Source organism: Sturnira hondurensis, unplaced genomic scaffold (genome assembly GCF_014824575.4).
Source record: "Sturnira hondurensis isolate 20B ecotype Veracruz unplaced genomic scaffold, ASM1482457v3 Scaffold0007401, whole genome shotgun sequence".
Classification (NCBI taxonomy): domain Eukaryota; kingdom Metazoa; phylum Chordata; class Mammalia; order Chiroptera; family Phyllostomidae; genus Sturnira; species Sturnira hondurensis.
The window spans coordinates 6,973,250-6,990,635 of NW_028080032.1; the positions used below are offsets into that span (position 1 = coordinate 6,973,250).

At 52.5% G+C, this 17,386-nt stretch overlaps 1 protein-coding gene across 4 annotated transcripts in view; it reads right to left on the reverse strand.

Annotated features, from left to right (window-relative positions):
• Positions 1-3,056: 3,056 nt before the first annotated feature.
• The window catches only part of SMOX (spermine oxidase), a 35,903-nt gene continuing 21,573 nt past the window's right edge, over positions 3,057-17,386 (reverse strand). For 2 of the 4 annotated variants that reach the window (XM_037051709.1, XM_037051710.1), the window contains exons 2-8: positions 14,462-14,695; positions 12,017-12,243; positions 7,608-7,781; positions 6,693-7,452; positions 5,908-6,068; positions 4,006-4,095; positions 3,057-3,554 (exon numbers count right to left, since the gene is read on the reverse strand). In XM_037051709.1, coding sequence (XP_036907604.1) covers positions 3,417-3,554; positions 4,006-4,095; positions 5,908-6,068; positions 6,693-7,452; positions 7,608-7,781; positions 12,017-12,243; positions 14,462-14,669 — 1,758 coding nt within the window. In that variant the 5' untranslated portion in view covers positions 14,670-14,695 and the 3' untranslated portion in view covers positions 3,057-3,416. Of the gene's footprint in view, positions 3,555-4,005; positions 4,096-5,907; positions 6,069-6,692; positions 7,453-7,607; positions 7,782-12,016; positions 12,244-14,461; positions 14,696-15,640; positions 15,756-17,386 lie in introns of those variants that run through there. The other 2 variants (XM_037051711.1, XM_037051712.1) reach the window with 2 other exon arrangements.

Genomic DNA, 17,386 nt, shown 5'->3' on the forward strand with positions numbered 1-17,386 from the left:
ATGACGGGACGCAGGTGAGGGGTCCAGTGAACGGTGGCATCCTATGCAAATGCAGGCCAACCCTCATCACCAGAGAGGCAGCAGGGCGTAAGTAGGTCATTCCCCCCTTCACCTCCTCACCTCTGTGGTGAGGAAGAAATCCGCTGGGCCAAAACAGCCCTGTTTGGGGATGGGGAGGGGCAACCTCAGACTCTTTTTTAGACTTTTTAAATTGAGCATATCACACCCAGAGAAAAGTGCATACATCTTCAGTGTACAGCCCACTGCATTTAGACCGGCATATATGCCTGTGCTGTCCAATGCAGCCACACCGGGGTCAAGATGTGGAACATCCCCTAACCCAGAAATTACCTCCACACCCTCCCCCGCAGGCACAGCCCCACACCCTCATCTCCAATGCCATGGATTATGTTTGCACGTTCTTGAACTTCATATAAAAGAAAACAATATAGTATATACGAGCATACCTCCTAGGAGATGTTACAGTTTGGTTCCAGACCACCACGATAAAGCAAATATTGCAATAACACAAGATATAATCTTTTTGCTCGTGGGGGGCTTGCCTTGATTTGTGGAAACTTAAAGTGTAATCCAGCGGGGTGCAATACAACAACAAGGCATGCCTACAGCCTTGTGTCTGGCTTCTTTCACTCAATGTAATATTTTTGAGATTAATAGATGTTGTGGAGTCTAACGCATTTTATTCTATTGGTAGGTTAGCATTCCACTGTGTGAGTGCACTGGTTTGTCCACTCTGCTGATGGACGGCTGAGCTGTTTCCAGTTTTCTGCTATTGCAAACTGTTGCTACGAACATTCTAGTATGTATTTTGGGAGGGCACATGCACCCGTTTCTCTGGGCTGTGCACACACAGGAGCAGAAGTGCTGGTGGGCATGTAACCAACTGTGGTCGAACCTGTCACACAGTCTCAGTGTCGCTGTACCCATTTCCAGTCTCCAGCAATGACCTTGGGTTTTTTGCTTGTTTGGTTGATTTTGCGGGTGGTGTTTTTTTTGTGGTGGGTTTTTGGGGTTTTTTTTTGGTGGGGAGTAGAACAAGCCTCTTTTTATTGTGCCGAGGAATGAGCCTGCACCGTGGGGTCAGACTGACTGCAGTTCAAACCTCAGTATCACCACCGGCCTGAGTGACACTGGGTGGGTTACTAACTTTGGGAGGTTCCGTTCCCCCAGGGGGATGAACTGCCCTCCCCAGCCTGAGTTTCATCCACATCCAACCCAAAGCGCCCCAGCATTTACAACTGACATCCCGCCTGGTCAACACTAAGCAAACATTCTCTCTCTCCCTCCCTCTGGCCCACACCTGAAGCACCCAACCTGCAGATAGCAACTAAACATTTTGGGCCTTTTCATCCTCATGGAGTCCTTTAAAATTCCTACATCAGTCGGAACCTACTTAATGAGAACCTACTTAATGAGAACCTGAGAACCTACTTAATGGCTTTCTTCCCCAGTATTTGCGTGCTGGGCCACTTCTGTCCATCCCATCACAGTCAGTGGGGGAAATCCAGGATGTGGGGAGGGTTCACGCCGGACCAGAGCCTCCCAAGGTGAAATTAATAAAAGGTGCTTCCTGCCAAGTAACTTGGGGCCAGGAAATAGACGGGTCCAAATTTACGTTGTCTGTTTAAGTAATTATGGAAAGAGCTCCAAGATGCCTTATCTTGACTAAAACAAGCAAAATGAGGAAAGGAAGAAGAGTTTGTCACTTTTGTACAAAAAGGATGGCGAAGGGTATGTATTTCTGTTGACTTACATCTAGAAATGGACACACAGATTCCCACCGTGGGGCTGTGCGGAGTGGCAACGCAGGCCAGTCTCGGGGGAGACGCTTCGGAGCAGCCTTTGTGACGTGTGAGCTTTAAGAGCCACATCGATAGATCCTCTATTCAAAATAATTTTAGTGTGTATGCTTATACATCTTCAAGATATGCACCAGGTGAATATAAATTCCTGACATAAACCCCATGGAGCTGTCTGGTGGATCGGCCCTGGCAAAGCAAGGTGCCTGGCGGATAGGTGCGTGGGGGTGAGTGTGCAGGCTGCGGGGTGCAGCAACCATGCGTACAGCTGAGCCTGCACGTCGGGCAGCTCTGTCACCACTGGAGACGAGGGGGAGAGGACGCAGAGTCACATCCAAGGCAGTGCCCTAAATGCCCAAGCAGGAGACCCAGCTCAGCCACACAGAGTCGGAGCAGGGGGCCCACCTGGCTTCTCACAGCCTCCTCTGCCGCCTACCCCTCGGCTCTATGAAATTCAAACTCTGTCAGTAGAAATCTTGAATTTAAAAAAAAAATTGACCAAATATCCTTTCAGGTCCAATGCACATGTGTGTAAATGTGACTGTGTGTAGGCGGAAGGGTTTGAGATGATGTGTCTGTGGGAGTGTGGGTGTGTTTATGGGTAAATGTACGTAAGGGGTGTGCTTACGTGTGTGTATGTGTGCACTCAGCATAAGGAGCAGAAACGACCACCCTCCAATAAGGGGTAGGCCCTTGAAACACAACAGTGAGAAACACTTAGGGATATACATTAAAGTGGTCAAAAAATATATATACACAAAAAATGGTCAGTCTATCCTCTTTCCCAAAGTCAACAGCAGCCACCCAAGGGCGTGACCCAGGGCCCCAAGGCCAGGTGATATGATTAATAATTAACACAGCCGAGTTTGGCATGGAGTCACAACAGGTGTCCCCTACCGCGGAACTCCCCTTTCACTCCAGGTGGCCACATCACTCACTCAGGCTCTTAAAAGTCCAGCAAAGGGCCAGCAGCACACACTTCCAGGCCTGTCCTGAAGGAGCCGGGGCTGGACAGCGAGGAGCCCTTATCTTCGAGGGGTCTGTCTAGCAGGAGGGCAAACCGCCACAAACAGAATGGGGTGAGGGAATGTCTCTTCCAGTAAAGGCAAGCACCTTCCTTTCAGGGGGCACGGCCAGGCCACGGCTCCCCCCTGCTCCCCTGCAACCCGCTAAAAGGAACTGTAACAAACACACACACACACACACACACACAACTGAGAAAAACAAGACAGAAGCTGAGGAGCACGGGAAGGACAAGCCTCTTTTATTATCCCAAAATGCAAAGTGTTGAAGGCACTTTCAGTAACAAGGCAGGAGGGGAGGGAAGAAGAGGGGAGGGGGAGAGGTGGGAAGCACGGGAGGTCGGAGGTCAGAGCACAGAGGTAAATCAGCAGGCCCCACCCTGGTCACCACCGGGCATGGAGGAAAGAAGCTACAGGGCCAGGCCTGAAGCCAGTCAGGGTGTCTAGCTCTACCAAAGATACAAATCCATTCTACAGAGGATTAGGAAACGAGGAGCACAGGGCATCAAGGGGCAGGGCTGGCAGTCACGAGTTAGTGGTTCTTTACGGAACACGCTCGGCAGGAACAGGGCCCTCAGGTCCCCTGCTGGAAGAGGTCTCTGTACATCTCGACAAGACGGGCGGCCTCACGCTGTCCGGAAAGCAGAGCACCGTGGGTGGTCGAGTAGTACTTGCGGTGGGTGGCCTCCCCCGAGAACAGCACCTGCATGGGCTGGGCGGGGGTGGGGAGGGTGAGCGTGGGGGGGCGAGAGAGGCCGAGAGGCTACCTGTCTGCCCCGGAAACCCCCATCCATCCTACAAGTCAGAGGACCGAGCAGGCATCTGAGATGCAGGGACTGCTGCTTGCACGGGATGAAGAGTTGCCCACCCCACCTGGCCACCTTCCCCTGCTTCTGCCCCAACACCAGGCCTCAGTTCTGTCTGCTCCAAGGCGTTTAGGGGTCCTGGCCCTGCAGTCTCACAGGCTCACTGTTGCCTCTTTAGCAGTGAACTCAGGGAAAGCAGATTAACCTCCCTAAGCCTTGGTGTTCTCATCCACAAAATGGGTTTACACCACCTGCTTCCAAGGGTGGTGGGAGGATTAAGTGAAATAATGAATCTAAAGCACTTAGAACCTGGAAGAACACAAGCACTCAATAAAGTCAGGCGGCAATTTAACAAACCTTTATGGAGCCCCTGTTAGGATCCAGGGACTGTTCTGGGCACTTGGAAGATAAAAGGTGACCAGGCTGCTGCTTTGAGGAGCTTCCTTGCTGGTGGGGAAGCCAGACACGAAACCCAATTATTAATGGTGTCATATGTGTCATGATGGGTGTTCGGGTGAGGTGCTGAGAGCCCAGAAAAAGAGGTTCGTGGTTGGGGGGGGCGGGGTATGGACATACAAAGCTTCCCAGAGGACAGGACCTGGGGCTGCTTCTTGGAAGACAGTAGGTAAATAGGCAAAGGACATTTCAAAAAGAAGTGGGGGCAAAAATGCACCAAGGCAGGCCTTGTTCAGGGGACAGTGACAATCTTGGTACAGCCAGGTCTCAACCTCGAGAACACAGGCTGTCTAGCTGGGGTCCAGGCAAAGCACAAGCGCTCCCATTTTCAGCTTGAGTCCAGACTTGACCCCAAGGCGTCTCAAACTGAATGTGCAAAGGTGCCACACGGGGACCCTGGCAGGTCTGCAGTGGGCTGGGAGTCCACATTTCTAACACGCTCCCACGTGATGCTGGAGCTGCTGGTCCACAGACCACCCACTCCGACCGAGTAGGGAGGCTTTAACCCACCAAAAAGGAGCACACAGCAGTGATAAAACTGAAAGGGGGAACTCGTATTAGGGCAGAGGGCAAGGCTGCCTACTCCCACATCCATTCTCCTTTCTCCTCAGTAACAAAGCCCTGCTCTTTAACTGGGCCCACTGCCATCCAGAATAAAAATGATGTATCCTAGCCTCTCCCACAGCTGGGGCAGTCATGTGCCTGAGCTCCTGCCAGTCAGCTTCGAAGGCACTGCTGCTCAGAGACACCGATGCAGCCCCGAGGGTCCCCTCCTTCTAGCCTAAAATACAGACGTGAGAGCAGCAGCCTCTGCGACCCTCTGGGACCACACGGAAGCCTTGAGGATGGCGCGGGGCGCTCGTGATGCCAGGTCCTGACACTGGCCCTGGATTTCCCTCAGTGAGATACAAGTAACCTTCTGCCTGGTTCAAACCACAGTCCTTTCGGTTTTGTTTTGCTCTTTAAGAGATGGCTGGGGCAGCAGTGAGCGCCTCCTCCTCGCTCCACCCGGCACAGTGCACCTTGCGGGCTGTTGACTCCACACAGGCAGATGGAGAGGGGCTGGTGGAAATACCAATTCCACACTCACAAAAATTGTTTTAGATTTTGTTGGGGTTTTTTAACATTTATTGTATGTGCATGCTTATAGGGAAGGATTCAAAGTCCACTTTATCGGAGCAGAAATATACATAATTATTTCTCTTGTATTTATTATTTACCTTACGTATTATTTATTATATAGTTGACATAATTTGGGAGAGAACAGGTATTCTCAATTTTACATTCTAAAACAATGAGGGCAAAAAGGGAAAACACATGGGAAAACTTGGTTCCACTGGGTCGACGCCGTCCAGCAGAACTTTTCATGATGACGGAAAGGCTCCGGAGCTACGAAACCTACGGTGGCAGCCACCGGCCACCTGTGGCTACTGACCCTGAAATGCAGCTGGTGCCGCTGAGAAACTACCATTTTAATGTATTAGTTTGCAGTTTAACTGACTTCAGTGAAATGTGACGAACAGCTACCAACCGGCCCACACAGCACTCCACGGCTGAGGTGTCAGAACCTCAAGAAGGTGTTTAAGGTCTCAGGCTGATCCCATTTTTTCTTCCAGATGTTAAGTGCACAATTTGTCTTCTCTTCCATTCCAGGAAGCCCTCCACCCCTGTCTCACCTTGGCACCCCCCGTGAAGGCCACCCTTCTCCCTCCCCCCTCCCCGGGCCAACACACGTGCGGGTATGCACACCCACCCCTCCAGGACCCTCCCCACCCACCACAGCCTGCTCACACCCACACTCACCGCTGTCTTGGAGCTCTCCGTGTAGGGCAGGGGCTTGGCCAGCTTCTCCACGTCTGCCCCACTGGAGCCCACCTGCGTGTACGAATAGGAGCCTCGGAAGTAGGGATTGCTGCCCCAGGCCGAGCGCAGGATTCGCCGTGGTTTGGGAATGTTGGGGTTCCCTGTTAGGGAGCCAGGAGAGCCAAGAGGAAGGAGGGTAAGAAATGGCTACACGCAGAAGACGCCCTGAACAGAGCACCTCCCATCCACCTCCGGGCTCCCAAGAGGGCCAGGCTGCTGTGGGCAGGCGGGGAAGATGGAGGAGGGGGAGACTGAGGTTCAAGCTGTGTACCCCTCACGCCCCCTTGTGACCCCAGAAAACCACCACATCTCTCTGGGCCTTAATTTTCCTATCCGAAGAACATTCTAGACAAGCACGTCTCCTTCCAGCACCAGGGGTTCTTGTGGGACTTCCCAGGGAGAGTGGATGAACGATGTTCAACCAAAAGAATCCAACAATAAAACACAAATCCATCTCTTAGCAGGGCAATGAGGAAGACACGGGCAATCTGAGGTTTTGCGGTGACAGCTCGGTCAGTACCATCAGCCCTTAGGGAAGAGAAACACAGAGCCTATGGTTTTGAACATTTTGAGCTCCAGACAGGCGAGAGCCCGCAATTTAGGAGCCCAGGGCTGAGACGTGGCACCCGGTGGCAGCTCTCCCAGCGGCGACGCCACCCAGTTTCACAATCGGTGCAGAGGAGAGCTACCCAGGGCTCCCGGGATTCGCAGGGGCGGGCCCGCACCTGTGAACTGCCGCAGCATCTCCGTGCAGATCTCGGCCACCGCCTCGTCGTCACACTTCTCCATGACCAGGGCCTCCTCCCCGCAGATCCAGCCGCTCAGCACGTGGCCATAGCGCTCAGGCGGGTAGAGGACGTCGAAGCCGCAGATCTTGCGGTACCACAGCTCGGGAGGGTAGGTCAGGGGGCGGCTCTCCGCCTCGTCCTCCCACACAAACTGCAGGCTGTTGCACTCGGGGCCCCAGAAGGGCTCCTCGAACTCCAGAAAGATCTTGTCGGTGGTGCCGATGCCCAGGCGGTGGATGGCGGCCACCTTCTCGGCGGGCAGGCCCGGCCGGAAGAAGCTGGCGTGCTGCTTCTTGAGCACGCCCAGGGACACGGTCACGATCACATGGTCCGCCGGGATCACCTCGCAGTCCTCGCACTCCACCAGCACCGGCCACCGCTCGTCTTCGTCCCGCCCGTCTCCCAGGGGCTCCCCTCTGCCCTGGCCGCCCTCCCCGGCGTCGTGATTGTGGTCGCCCCTGCCCCGGGGCTCAATCTCGGGACCCCGGGGGCGGCCCGAGGCCTGGTCCCAGTGCACGCAGCGGACGGGTTTCCCAAGCTGGATGACGTGGGCTGGGATGCCCTCGGCCAGCAGCTCCACAACCCGCATGAAGCCTGAGGGGATGATGTGGTGGGCGCCGGGGATCTCCGTCCACTCCCCGAAGGCGCTCAGGGACACCTCGTCCATGCTGTGCGAACTGCTCTCACAGCTCTCCACCTGCGGGAAGAGCCAGAGGGAAGCCAGGCGACTCCCGGGGCTGGCCAGGAGTCCGAGTTGGACCTCGGAACAGCGTGCCCCCCTCGGACCCACATTCCCTAGAATGGTCTTCCTCACTCTGGCACTCAGATAAGCTCCCACACACAGAAAGATACCTTCAGGTACTGCTGGATCATGGCGAGCTTCAGGCGCTTGGTGTCCGCCGGTTCGTCAGGGTCACCCCTGATGCGGTTGCGCACCTCATCGCGGGTGAACACCCCCACGCTGTTCTGACTCTCAGCATTGACTGGTTTACCGTGCCGGAAGAACTCCTGGGTCAAGTTATAGACCTGCCGGAGAGACCGAGGAGACTGAAAACACACTCCACCTCAGACCAAAGAGCCCCAGTACCTCCCGGTGCCCCCGGATACACCAAGCCTGTGACCTCTCTCCCTCCCCTCGGTACATCATCACTGTGGCGCTCAACGCAGCAGTGGGACTCAACAGGGTCATGGTTCCAGGGTGGCCAGCTCCCCCAGCAGCCAGCCTCCTCCCGGTGCCAGACAAGGCCTCCTGGGCTGTGAGGGAGGTGGGGTGGGCCCTGGAGGCCCTGTTGCTGAGCCCTCGCTTAGAAAAGTGAAATATTTGGTGTCCGTACGGTTTGTGGAAAAGGAACCGCCCCTCGTGGGCTCTCCACGGCCAAGCGGACTGCGGCTTTAGCACCCGGGTCTGCACACGTCTCCCTTTTCCAAGAAACAAATGCACAAGCCCCTTCCCTGGCGCCTCTGCCCAGGCATATCTGCTTCACTGTCCCACGAGGGCCGTCTGGAATGGTGACCTGGCCAATGTGTTTGGTTTGGTTTGGTTTTTTTAACCCTTACCCGAGGACATTTTTTCATTGCTTTAAGTGAGACAGAAGGGGAGGGGGGGCGCTAGAGAGAGAGAAACACTGAGGTGAAAGAGCACTGACCAGATGCCTCTCACATGCACCCCAACCAGTGCCTGAACCTGCAACCTGAGTATGTGCTCAGACCAGAAATCGAACCTGCAACCTTTCCGTCTACAGGACAACACGCCAACCAGCAGAGCCACGGTGACCAGGACCTGGCCAGTGTCCTGAGAGAGGAGAAGCAAGGGGTTCTGAGGTCTGACTCCCAGCAGATGCTGCCTGGCCCTGCTCACATCCACACAGGCTGCTCCCTTGACTGGGGACTCGGACTCAGGTAAAAAAAGAGGGCTGTGGAGGGGCAGGCACGTGGAGAGCAAGGAGGCCCCCGTGTGCCAAAGAACGGAGGTGCGTCCCACAGGCATATCTTTTGAAGAACTTCAACCCCCATCTCAACAACGGAGAGGAATGAACGACCCCTTGGGCAGGTCCCACTGCCTTTCCCGCCTGCCTGGTATATCACCCCCACCAAACACTGGGCAGGTCTTGCCGAGGAAAGGAAGCCAGCCCTGGGGTCAGACATGGGACTCCCCAAAGGCAAGATCCAGGCCCCAACAGTCATCAACAAATGTTTACTGTGTTCTTTGCCAGACGCAGGTTGTAAAAGTGAACCAGATGGACACAGTCCTGAACGTCTGCCCTCACTCCAGCTGGGGAGACGTCATAAAACATGCCACAGCAGGAAAGAGCCCCGGGCAGGTGAGATCAGCCCAGGCAGCCTTGGACAGTCAGGCGATAGCCAGGTGGGCAGTGGGAGGGAGAGGAAAAGTGTTTCAGACGAAAGGAGCAGCATCCTCAAAGGTGAAAGAGAGGGAGAAGGGGAGAAAGAGAACGTAAGATGCACTGTGTTCAAAGTGGTTCAGTGTTGCTGACGTGATCAGCGAGGAAAGAGAAAGCTGCAAGAGATGACTTTGGAAAGGCGGGCAGGGGCTGTGGCAGGAAAGACCAAGGGTTTTGTCAAGAACTCTCACATCACTGAAGGGTTGTGAGCATGCCCATAGGCCCACGCTCCCTCCCTGAACACTGGCAAATGCAGGCTCCTTGGCCAAACAGCGGTGGCTAGTGCCGATTGAGGGTGTGCTTCCCTTCCTAAAGCACACATGCAGAAATGACTTCTGCCCTTTAACCCAGTCCTGGCATGGACCCTCAGGCTGCAGAGTGGAGGAAGGAAGGTGGCACTGACCACCCCCAATCATTCCACTCGAGGAAAAGGCCGCCACAGGAGAGAGAAAAATGAATTAAACATGCCTCTGAAGTGTAAAATATAAAGAAGTAAATGAGTTAAACTGTTTGTTTTTCCTCCCTTCAGTCACAGATGCTTATGTTGACTAGAGGCCAAAATGCCCAGCTGAGGAGTAACAAATTTAGTAATAAATTTAGTCCATCTACATGACTCTCTCTGTCAGTCACCAACCAAGTCAGACATAACTGAGCATGGGTTTTTCATATGGGTACCATCTCCAGACCTGGGTTAAGTGACATCTTCCCAATGTGACCCAAGGGAAATGGGACAAGCCTGTAACAGCTAATACTCACCCCAATTCTCAATGGGCACTTTTCATCAGAATCTCATTTAATCCTCATGATACTGAATAGAAGATAAAACTATGTCCATTTTACAGATGAGGAAAGTAAGGCTCAAGAGAGGCTAAATAACTTACTCAAGATTATACAGCTAATAAATGGCAGAGGCTGGTATTTGAGTCAAGGCAGCCTCGCTCCAGAGAGTAAACTCTATGATATTATCGCAACTCATTTATCTGTTAACAAATATAATGCATTTGAATGAGAAGCCCTTCAAAGTCACCACCTTTGGAGGGAGGCTGCATATTTGTTAGGAAACCACCCTTAGGCAGGGCTCACATGCTTAGAGCCCACTTCTCGAGAATGGCCTCCAGTACAGGTTAACAGCCACACAGGGAAATCTATCTGGACCTCATCATTAACACCTTTGCCCTCAGACCCAAAGCATCACCACCCAGACTGATAACACCTACCTTATTCATCATACTTTCTACAACTCACACTCTTGGATTTCAAAAACCAAAACCACAGGCAGAAGTTCACAATGATCTACTTTTAAGAACATTTAAAAGAACAAGTAGGTTGTGGACCCTGGAGGTAATTCTCAAGAGGTATCCATGCTCGAAACACTCACAACCTGAGAATCGAAGCATTACTGATCCCCAGTAGACCAGGAAGCTGTATATTGAAGAATCCTGGTTCTTATCTACTCATTAATAATTTAGTCTCACACTGGCTGGGGTGGGTCAGTGGATTGAGTGGCAGAGAGCCTGAGAACCAAAGGTTCACCAGCTCGATTCCCAGTCAGGACACATACCTGGGTTGCAGGCCAGGTCCCCAGTAGGGGGCATGCAAGAGGCAACCACACATTGATGTTTCTCTCCCTCTCTTTCCCCTTCCCTTCTCCTCTTTCTAAAAATAAATAAATAAAATCTTTTTAAAAAATATAAAATAAATATAAATAATTCAGTCTCTTTGCACATGTGTGAAAACACATAATACCAAGGGATTGTACACAACATACCTTGTGGGTTCACACACATTAAGCCAGTCTCAGCGAGCAGGGATTACCCCAAAACAAGGGTCATTTCTCCATTCCCATGCCCAAGAGTTGTAGAAAACGTACAATTGGTGTTTTTTGGACAATTTACGGACCTAGAATAAAGGCTCTTTATAGTATAAATGACAAGGTATCAGAGGGCAGAGCCTACATGTTACCTTGCTTGTCCAGTGCAGTTCACAGCACCACTGAAAGATACTAAAAATATTAACATTTTTTAAAACCTAAATAAGACAAGGATATTTGCCATTTCTATCCAACATTGTACAGGCAATACTGGCCAATGCAATAAGGCAAGAAAAATAAATAGTCTTAGGCTGTGCTGTCCAATACCGTAGCCACTAGACATCTGTAGCAACTTAAAATTAAATTAAATTAAATTAAATTAAATTAAATATTTACTTACTCAGTTTACTAGCTACATTTCAAGAGCTCAAGAGCCACGTGTGGCTAGTGACTACAATACTGGGTAGTACAGGTATAAGACATCTCCGTTACAGTGGAACGTTCTATTAGACAATGCTGGTCTGAGGATCAGAAAGGAAAAGAAACAGAATTCTCATTTTTTGTATAGAATCATAGACATAAAATTCCAAAACATAATTAGAATATAAATTAACATATTAATAGATACAGTATTAGAATTAAAGTAACAATTTACCAAGGTAGCTAAAATCAATATATAAAAAATCAGTTATAGTTCTGTATACCAGGAACAACCAGAAAATAAAGTTTTTTTAAATTACCATTTACAAAAGTAAAGCAATAACAACAATCACCACCTAAGTATCTAGTAATAAATCTAATAAAAGATGTTTATAGCCTTTCTGCAGAAATATTTAATCATATGTACCAATAATCTCTTATCTAGTAATTCTCCACTCATCATCATTCTATCCACAAATCGTCCTCATGTCCAATTGCAGGATCCAGGGAGTGTGCAAGGACATGGCCGGGATCCTAAGAGGCCCCAGCAGGTCACCTGACTCCCTCCACACTGCCAAGGTGCTCCCTGCCCCCATACTCCATGCCTAGCTGCCCTGCTGGCATCTCACCTCGTTGTATAAATCGCTGAATTCCTCAACCACGTCCTTGGGGATCCTGCGGCCACGGTTGGTAAGGTAGCAAGCCACGCCATTCTTGGAGTAGAAGCTGATGCGGCCCACACTGCGCTCCCCGTCGGTAGTCTCTTCCAGAAGGCCGTTGGCTTCTGCTAGATGATAGATGGGATTCCCCTGGGAGCCATGGATCCAGGTGGCTCCCAGCTCAAAGATGGTGTGTCCTGATGATGACAACGATAGGCTCTTTGAGGTGTGGAAACGTCTTCAGAGAGGGCTGAAACACTGCCTCCCCCTCCCCCCCCAGAAGGATCATTCCAACCCCACAACAGAGCAGGACAGGTATTAGGGTCACCCGCTAGCAACCACCAAGATTTTCAGTGAACGAATTACACTTTACAGCTGAGATAACTGCCACCCTGAATGACTCAGTGATTTGCCCCAGAGTCACCACACCAGAATAATTAGAAGTGGGCACACCAGAGGGCACCCAAAGCTTAGAACCCAATGCCATCTCCAGTGGGCTCCTCATGGGCACTGGGAGCTTTTATTACTAATCCTTCTGTAGAGCCTGAGGCTTAGGGCTCCCTAAAGAATCTTGCCTGGTTTGTACTCCCAACAGGAGCAGAAGAGGGCCAGCATCCTAGAGACCCTAGTGAACCCCAGGGCACAGTCACACAGCCACTGGGAAGCGATGTCCAGACATATGGTATCCTTCCTGGCTCCACTCAGCAAAGCAGGAACAACGGAAGCACTGCAAGACAGTGTCCCACCCCTATCCCCAGGCTCTGCCAGGAGGTGGGGCAACCCAGAGCAGGCCCGAACCTGAGGATACTTCTGCCCTTTCCCACATGCTCCTCTGCCTGTGTCATCCTTGCTACAGCCCTGCATGCAAAAGGTACTAGTTACTATCTCCAGGTCTACCCCCCACCCCCCGCAGTATCCTTGGGTCCTTGGGGCCTCCCACTCTTGACCCCTGCTCTTACTGCTGAGATTCATAGCTACCATCTCACACTGCAACAAGTCCAACTGCAGCCTGGGCTTTCAGCCCCAGGTGTCTTATACACATCACATGCATGTCCGACCTCGCCTAGACATGTTCTCCCCTCTCCTGGCAGGTCTGCCTTGGTGCTCCTCACATACATCATTGTACGAGTACAGCCTCAGCCTTCTCACTACCACCCAACTCCCACCATCACTTGAGACCCACTCACCTCCCTCCCCCTGGTCAGTCTTCCTGCTGGACTGTGCATCCTCACAACCTCCTGAAGCCCCGCCTCTTCCTCCTGGCTGCCTGTACCACCATTTCGCTGCACAGCATGTCTCACAGTCAGCTCCCGCTGACGCTGGGCTATTTGTCCTCACATGTTCTGCTTCTGCGTGAGACTCTAATTGTCTTGTCCAGACTCAGAAACCACAAAGGCAGCAGCCCCGTCTCTAAGACTCCAGGCCAGCCAATCAGGTGTAAAGCAAAGAACCCCATGCTTCCGTGCTGGCCGTCTCTAGGTTTACGAGTGCCTCGGATGGCGCCTCAATCCTTACTGCTGACACACTCTCCTGTGTGCGCTATGTGTGCCAGGTGAAGACAGGTGCAACCTCACCTACACCATCCAGAAAATTCTATAGGGGAAGACTCCTAGCGTGATCAAAGTCTCTGAAAGAAGAGAGAAGGGCCCCATGTGTCTCGATCTTGCTTAGTCTAAGCCTGACCACCTATTTCTCTTGCCCCATTCATCAAAAATGTGCACACAGAATCTGCTTAGCCTTGCTGCCCGTGAGGGAACAGGCACAAAATCCTATGGTCAGTGCAGCCCAGAGTGCGTGGTTCCTACCTGCTCAACCTCTCAATGGTCAGAGCCCCCCGGCTGGGAAGCCCCAGCCTCAAACTGCATTTCAGGCAATTCCCCAACTTCTAGGACCCTGGCATTATGTGCTCACCCCTGGGGTAAGTCTCTCAACCTGGCTCCTCTCTCCAGAGTCCTCATTACTCCGCACCTGGACAGACTCACGCCCCAGACAATGCTAAGACCTGTCCATCACCCACAAGGAGGCCTCAAATCCCCTTCCACCTCCACTGCCCCGAACTTCTACCATCCCAGGTAACTCTCAGTCATAATACATTAATTCACACTCAAAAGGTAATGACTAACAGAAGCTCGCAGAATTCCTTCTTGTGAGATAGGAACTGGTCCGTCCACAACGAAGAGAGTTTGATTCTGGCTATCTCCTCCCTCCTAAACATTATGAATCCCAGGTCATGTTCCAAAAATGGAGGCCCAAACCCTACCCTGCCTCCCTCAGAGGGCTACTGACAGGGGCAAAGGAAGCTTATGGAAAACATCCAGGCAACATGCACGATGGAACACTTATCCGAGAGAAGCAGCTAAATTAATGAGGTTTCACGCGGGGTCAAAGCACTGGGGGACAGGAGGCGGCACTCACCGAGTTTCACGCTCTCCACGCGGCCTCCGATGCGGCTGGACGCCTCGAGCACAGTGACATCCGTGAAGCCTTGCTCCAGAAGCGCTTTGGCTGCAGCCAGGCCAGCCAAGCCGGCACCGATCACCACCACACGAGGCTGTCCCCTTCTCCGAAGGCCACGACTGAGAGGGTCATCCGCACTGTCGCCACTGGGTTCACAACTTTGCATACCGTCCGCACTCGCCTCCTAGAAACCTGCAGGGAGCAGGGTTATCACAGCTCCCCTACATGCCTTCACTTCCCATCTGCCCCAGGGGTCACTCAGGGGCTCTGCCTCAAGGGGAGACCTTGAGCCCTCCCTGTCCTCCTTGAGGCCCTGGAAATAAGGGCCATCTCCAAAGGATGTGGGAGGGGAAAAGAGACACAGGGAAAGAGAATGGAAGGGAAGGATGCATTATGGGCCCCCACCAGCAAGCTGGAGTGCTGGGGGCCAACTTTGAGCCCCGGAAAGCCATCAATCCCATCTAAAACCTGTTAGGCACTACTCCTTCCCCTGGGCTCAGAGACAAAAGCCAGCCAGGAAGAGGGTGACCAAGAAGGCCAAAGTCAAGAGAAACTGACTCTGGCACTACTGACCCTGGACCAGCTGGGCCCAGCACAGCTGCTGCGGTTCAGCTCACACCAACCCAAGGATGCTCACACGGACCCCAGATACTCACACACACAGCACTGGACCCTCTGCTCGCCCTCCCTTGCCCTGCTCTTCCCGAGGACTCTCTCTTCCTTGCCCCTTCTCCTCTCCTCTGGGTTTCTACTTATTGGTCTTTCACAGCCTCAACGAGGTGGCAATTTGGTGGGAAGGACATAGTACTGCCCTCCCCCCAGAAATGCCACAAGGCCAGTATTGGATGAGCCTCTGCTATTCCGGGTAGACCTCTGGTTGTTTTCCCCAGCCATCCAGCCCCTCAGCCACCACAAAGCAGCAAGGAGCCCAGGAAACAGTGGACCGTGAGGACCCGCGGCACCAGAGGCCAGACATCAAATTGACAGTTACACTAAGCCAGCTTGCTCAGAGACGCCAGGCTAGGGAGCCGATGGCTAAGAGGCCAAGGGGGTCCCTGAATCTGGCCCAAGGGCTGGGAGAGGCCACCCTCCTATTCCCAGAGTGACCACAAAAATCTGAAGGTGTCCACGGGTTACCCCAGGAGGCCACTCCACTCTGCTTCTGTCCCTGTTCCTTTCCTGACCCAAGCAACTTAGATTCCAGTTGCCTTTGCTGAGGTTTCGGTGGCAGAAGCTGCAGATTCTAACAGCATCCAGGACCTAACAACAGGGGGCAAATATGGGTGGGAGGTGGCTGCTGGGTGGCAGACAGGGCCATCTAAAAAGCTGTCATCTGGCCCCGGCTAGTATAGCTCAGTGGATTGAGCATGGGCCTGTGAACCAAAAGGTCACTGGTTCGATTCCCAGTCAGGGCACATGCCTGGGTTGCAGGTCAGTTTCCAGCAGGGGATGCATGAGAGGCAACCATATATTGATATTTCTCTCCCTCTCTCCTTCCCTTCCCCTCTAAAGATAAACAAACTTTTTTTTTTTAAAAAGGCTGTCGTCTGTACCTAATACAGCATATTCCACCAACTAGCCGTGCTAAAGAATGTTCATAGTAGGTTTATTCATAAGAGCCAAAGCCTACAAACAACCTAAAGGTCCATGCACAGAACAATGGATAAATTTATTGTGCCATGTGTAACATCCACCCAAGGGAATGTTCTCAGCAATAATCTCAACATTACATTGGGCAAAAGAAGTCAGAGATAAAAAGTTCACTTAAAGTTCACGAAGAGGGCAGATCAATCCGTGAGGACAGAAGGGAGGGCGCCTGAAAAGGATGAGGGAACTTTCTGGGTGGAGGAATATACATCTCGGTCTGGGTGGCGGTTACAATGTATGTATAAGGATCCACAGAGTTGGACATTTAGCGTGGGTGCCATTTCCTGCCTGCGTGTTACTCAGTAACTATTCGCATATCCATTCCTGGCTCCCTATAAAAAAATAAAAGCTGGCACACCGACTTCCTTCTCCACACATTTCAAGGTCTGGCAAAGGGGTCTTTTTCCCAAAACGCTCAAGCTGAGAAGCTGCTCCTCATGCCTCCCCCCATCCACTCCACCTGCCCACACCACATCCAGGCATGAGCTGCCCCCAAATGCCCTCCAAAGTCCCCAGGCCCAGGTCAACTCACTGCAGAACTGATCTCCCAGAAGGCCAGGAGGTGGTGCCCAAGGCCCAGAGCTCCAAGGAGGGGCTGGGCCACTCTGACTGGTGCCCTGCCCCCCTCCAGGACAGCTGGTAACTCGGCTTTCCCACTCCCCTTCCCTCCTCTGTCAGTCCTTTCCTCCCTCCACCACCCTACTCCCCGCCAAGCCCTCCTGATGTTCCAGCCACGCCACAAGGGGGTCAGGCTGGCTCGAGTCCATTACTCCCCTCCCCCTTTCCTCCCCCAGGTTCTCCAAAGGGAAGTAAACCTAGAGGTGAGGGCGTGGCTGCCTGCACCGCCCCCCCAGGGCGGCCAGCAGGTCTGTAAACACACTGGGTGGGGGTGCTCAGAGCTGCTGGTGACGCCACCACTGCTGGGCACCCAGTGACAACACAGCAGGATGCGGCTCTGCTGCCCTCCCTGCTCCCACACCCTGGTCCCCAGGGGGTTCTGTCTACGTGCTTGTTTCTGGGCCTCCGTTCCTATCCCCAGCCCTAGGCCACCTCCCCCCACCCCCCCAAAAAAAATCTGGGACCAATGCAGTGGTTCTCAAACCTTATTGGTGAAACCTCTTCTCAAAGAGCTCCTGCAGGGGGACCCAGAATGTGGCTGGGATGAAATTGGGGGACCTACCCCACTGAAGTCTTATCACAGAACCCCCCAGACTCCCAGGGCACTACACCTAAAAA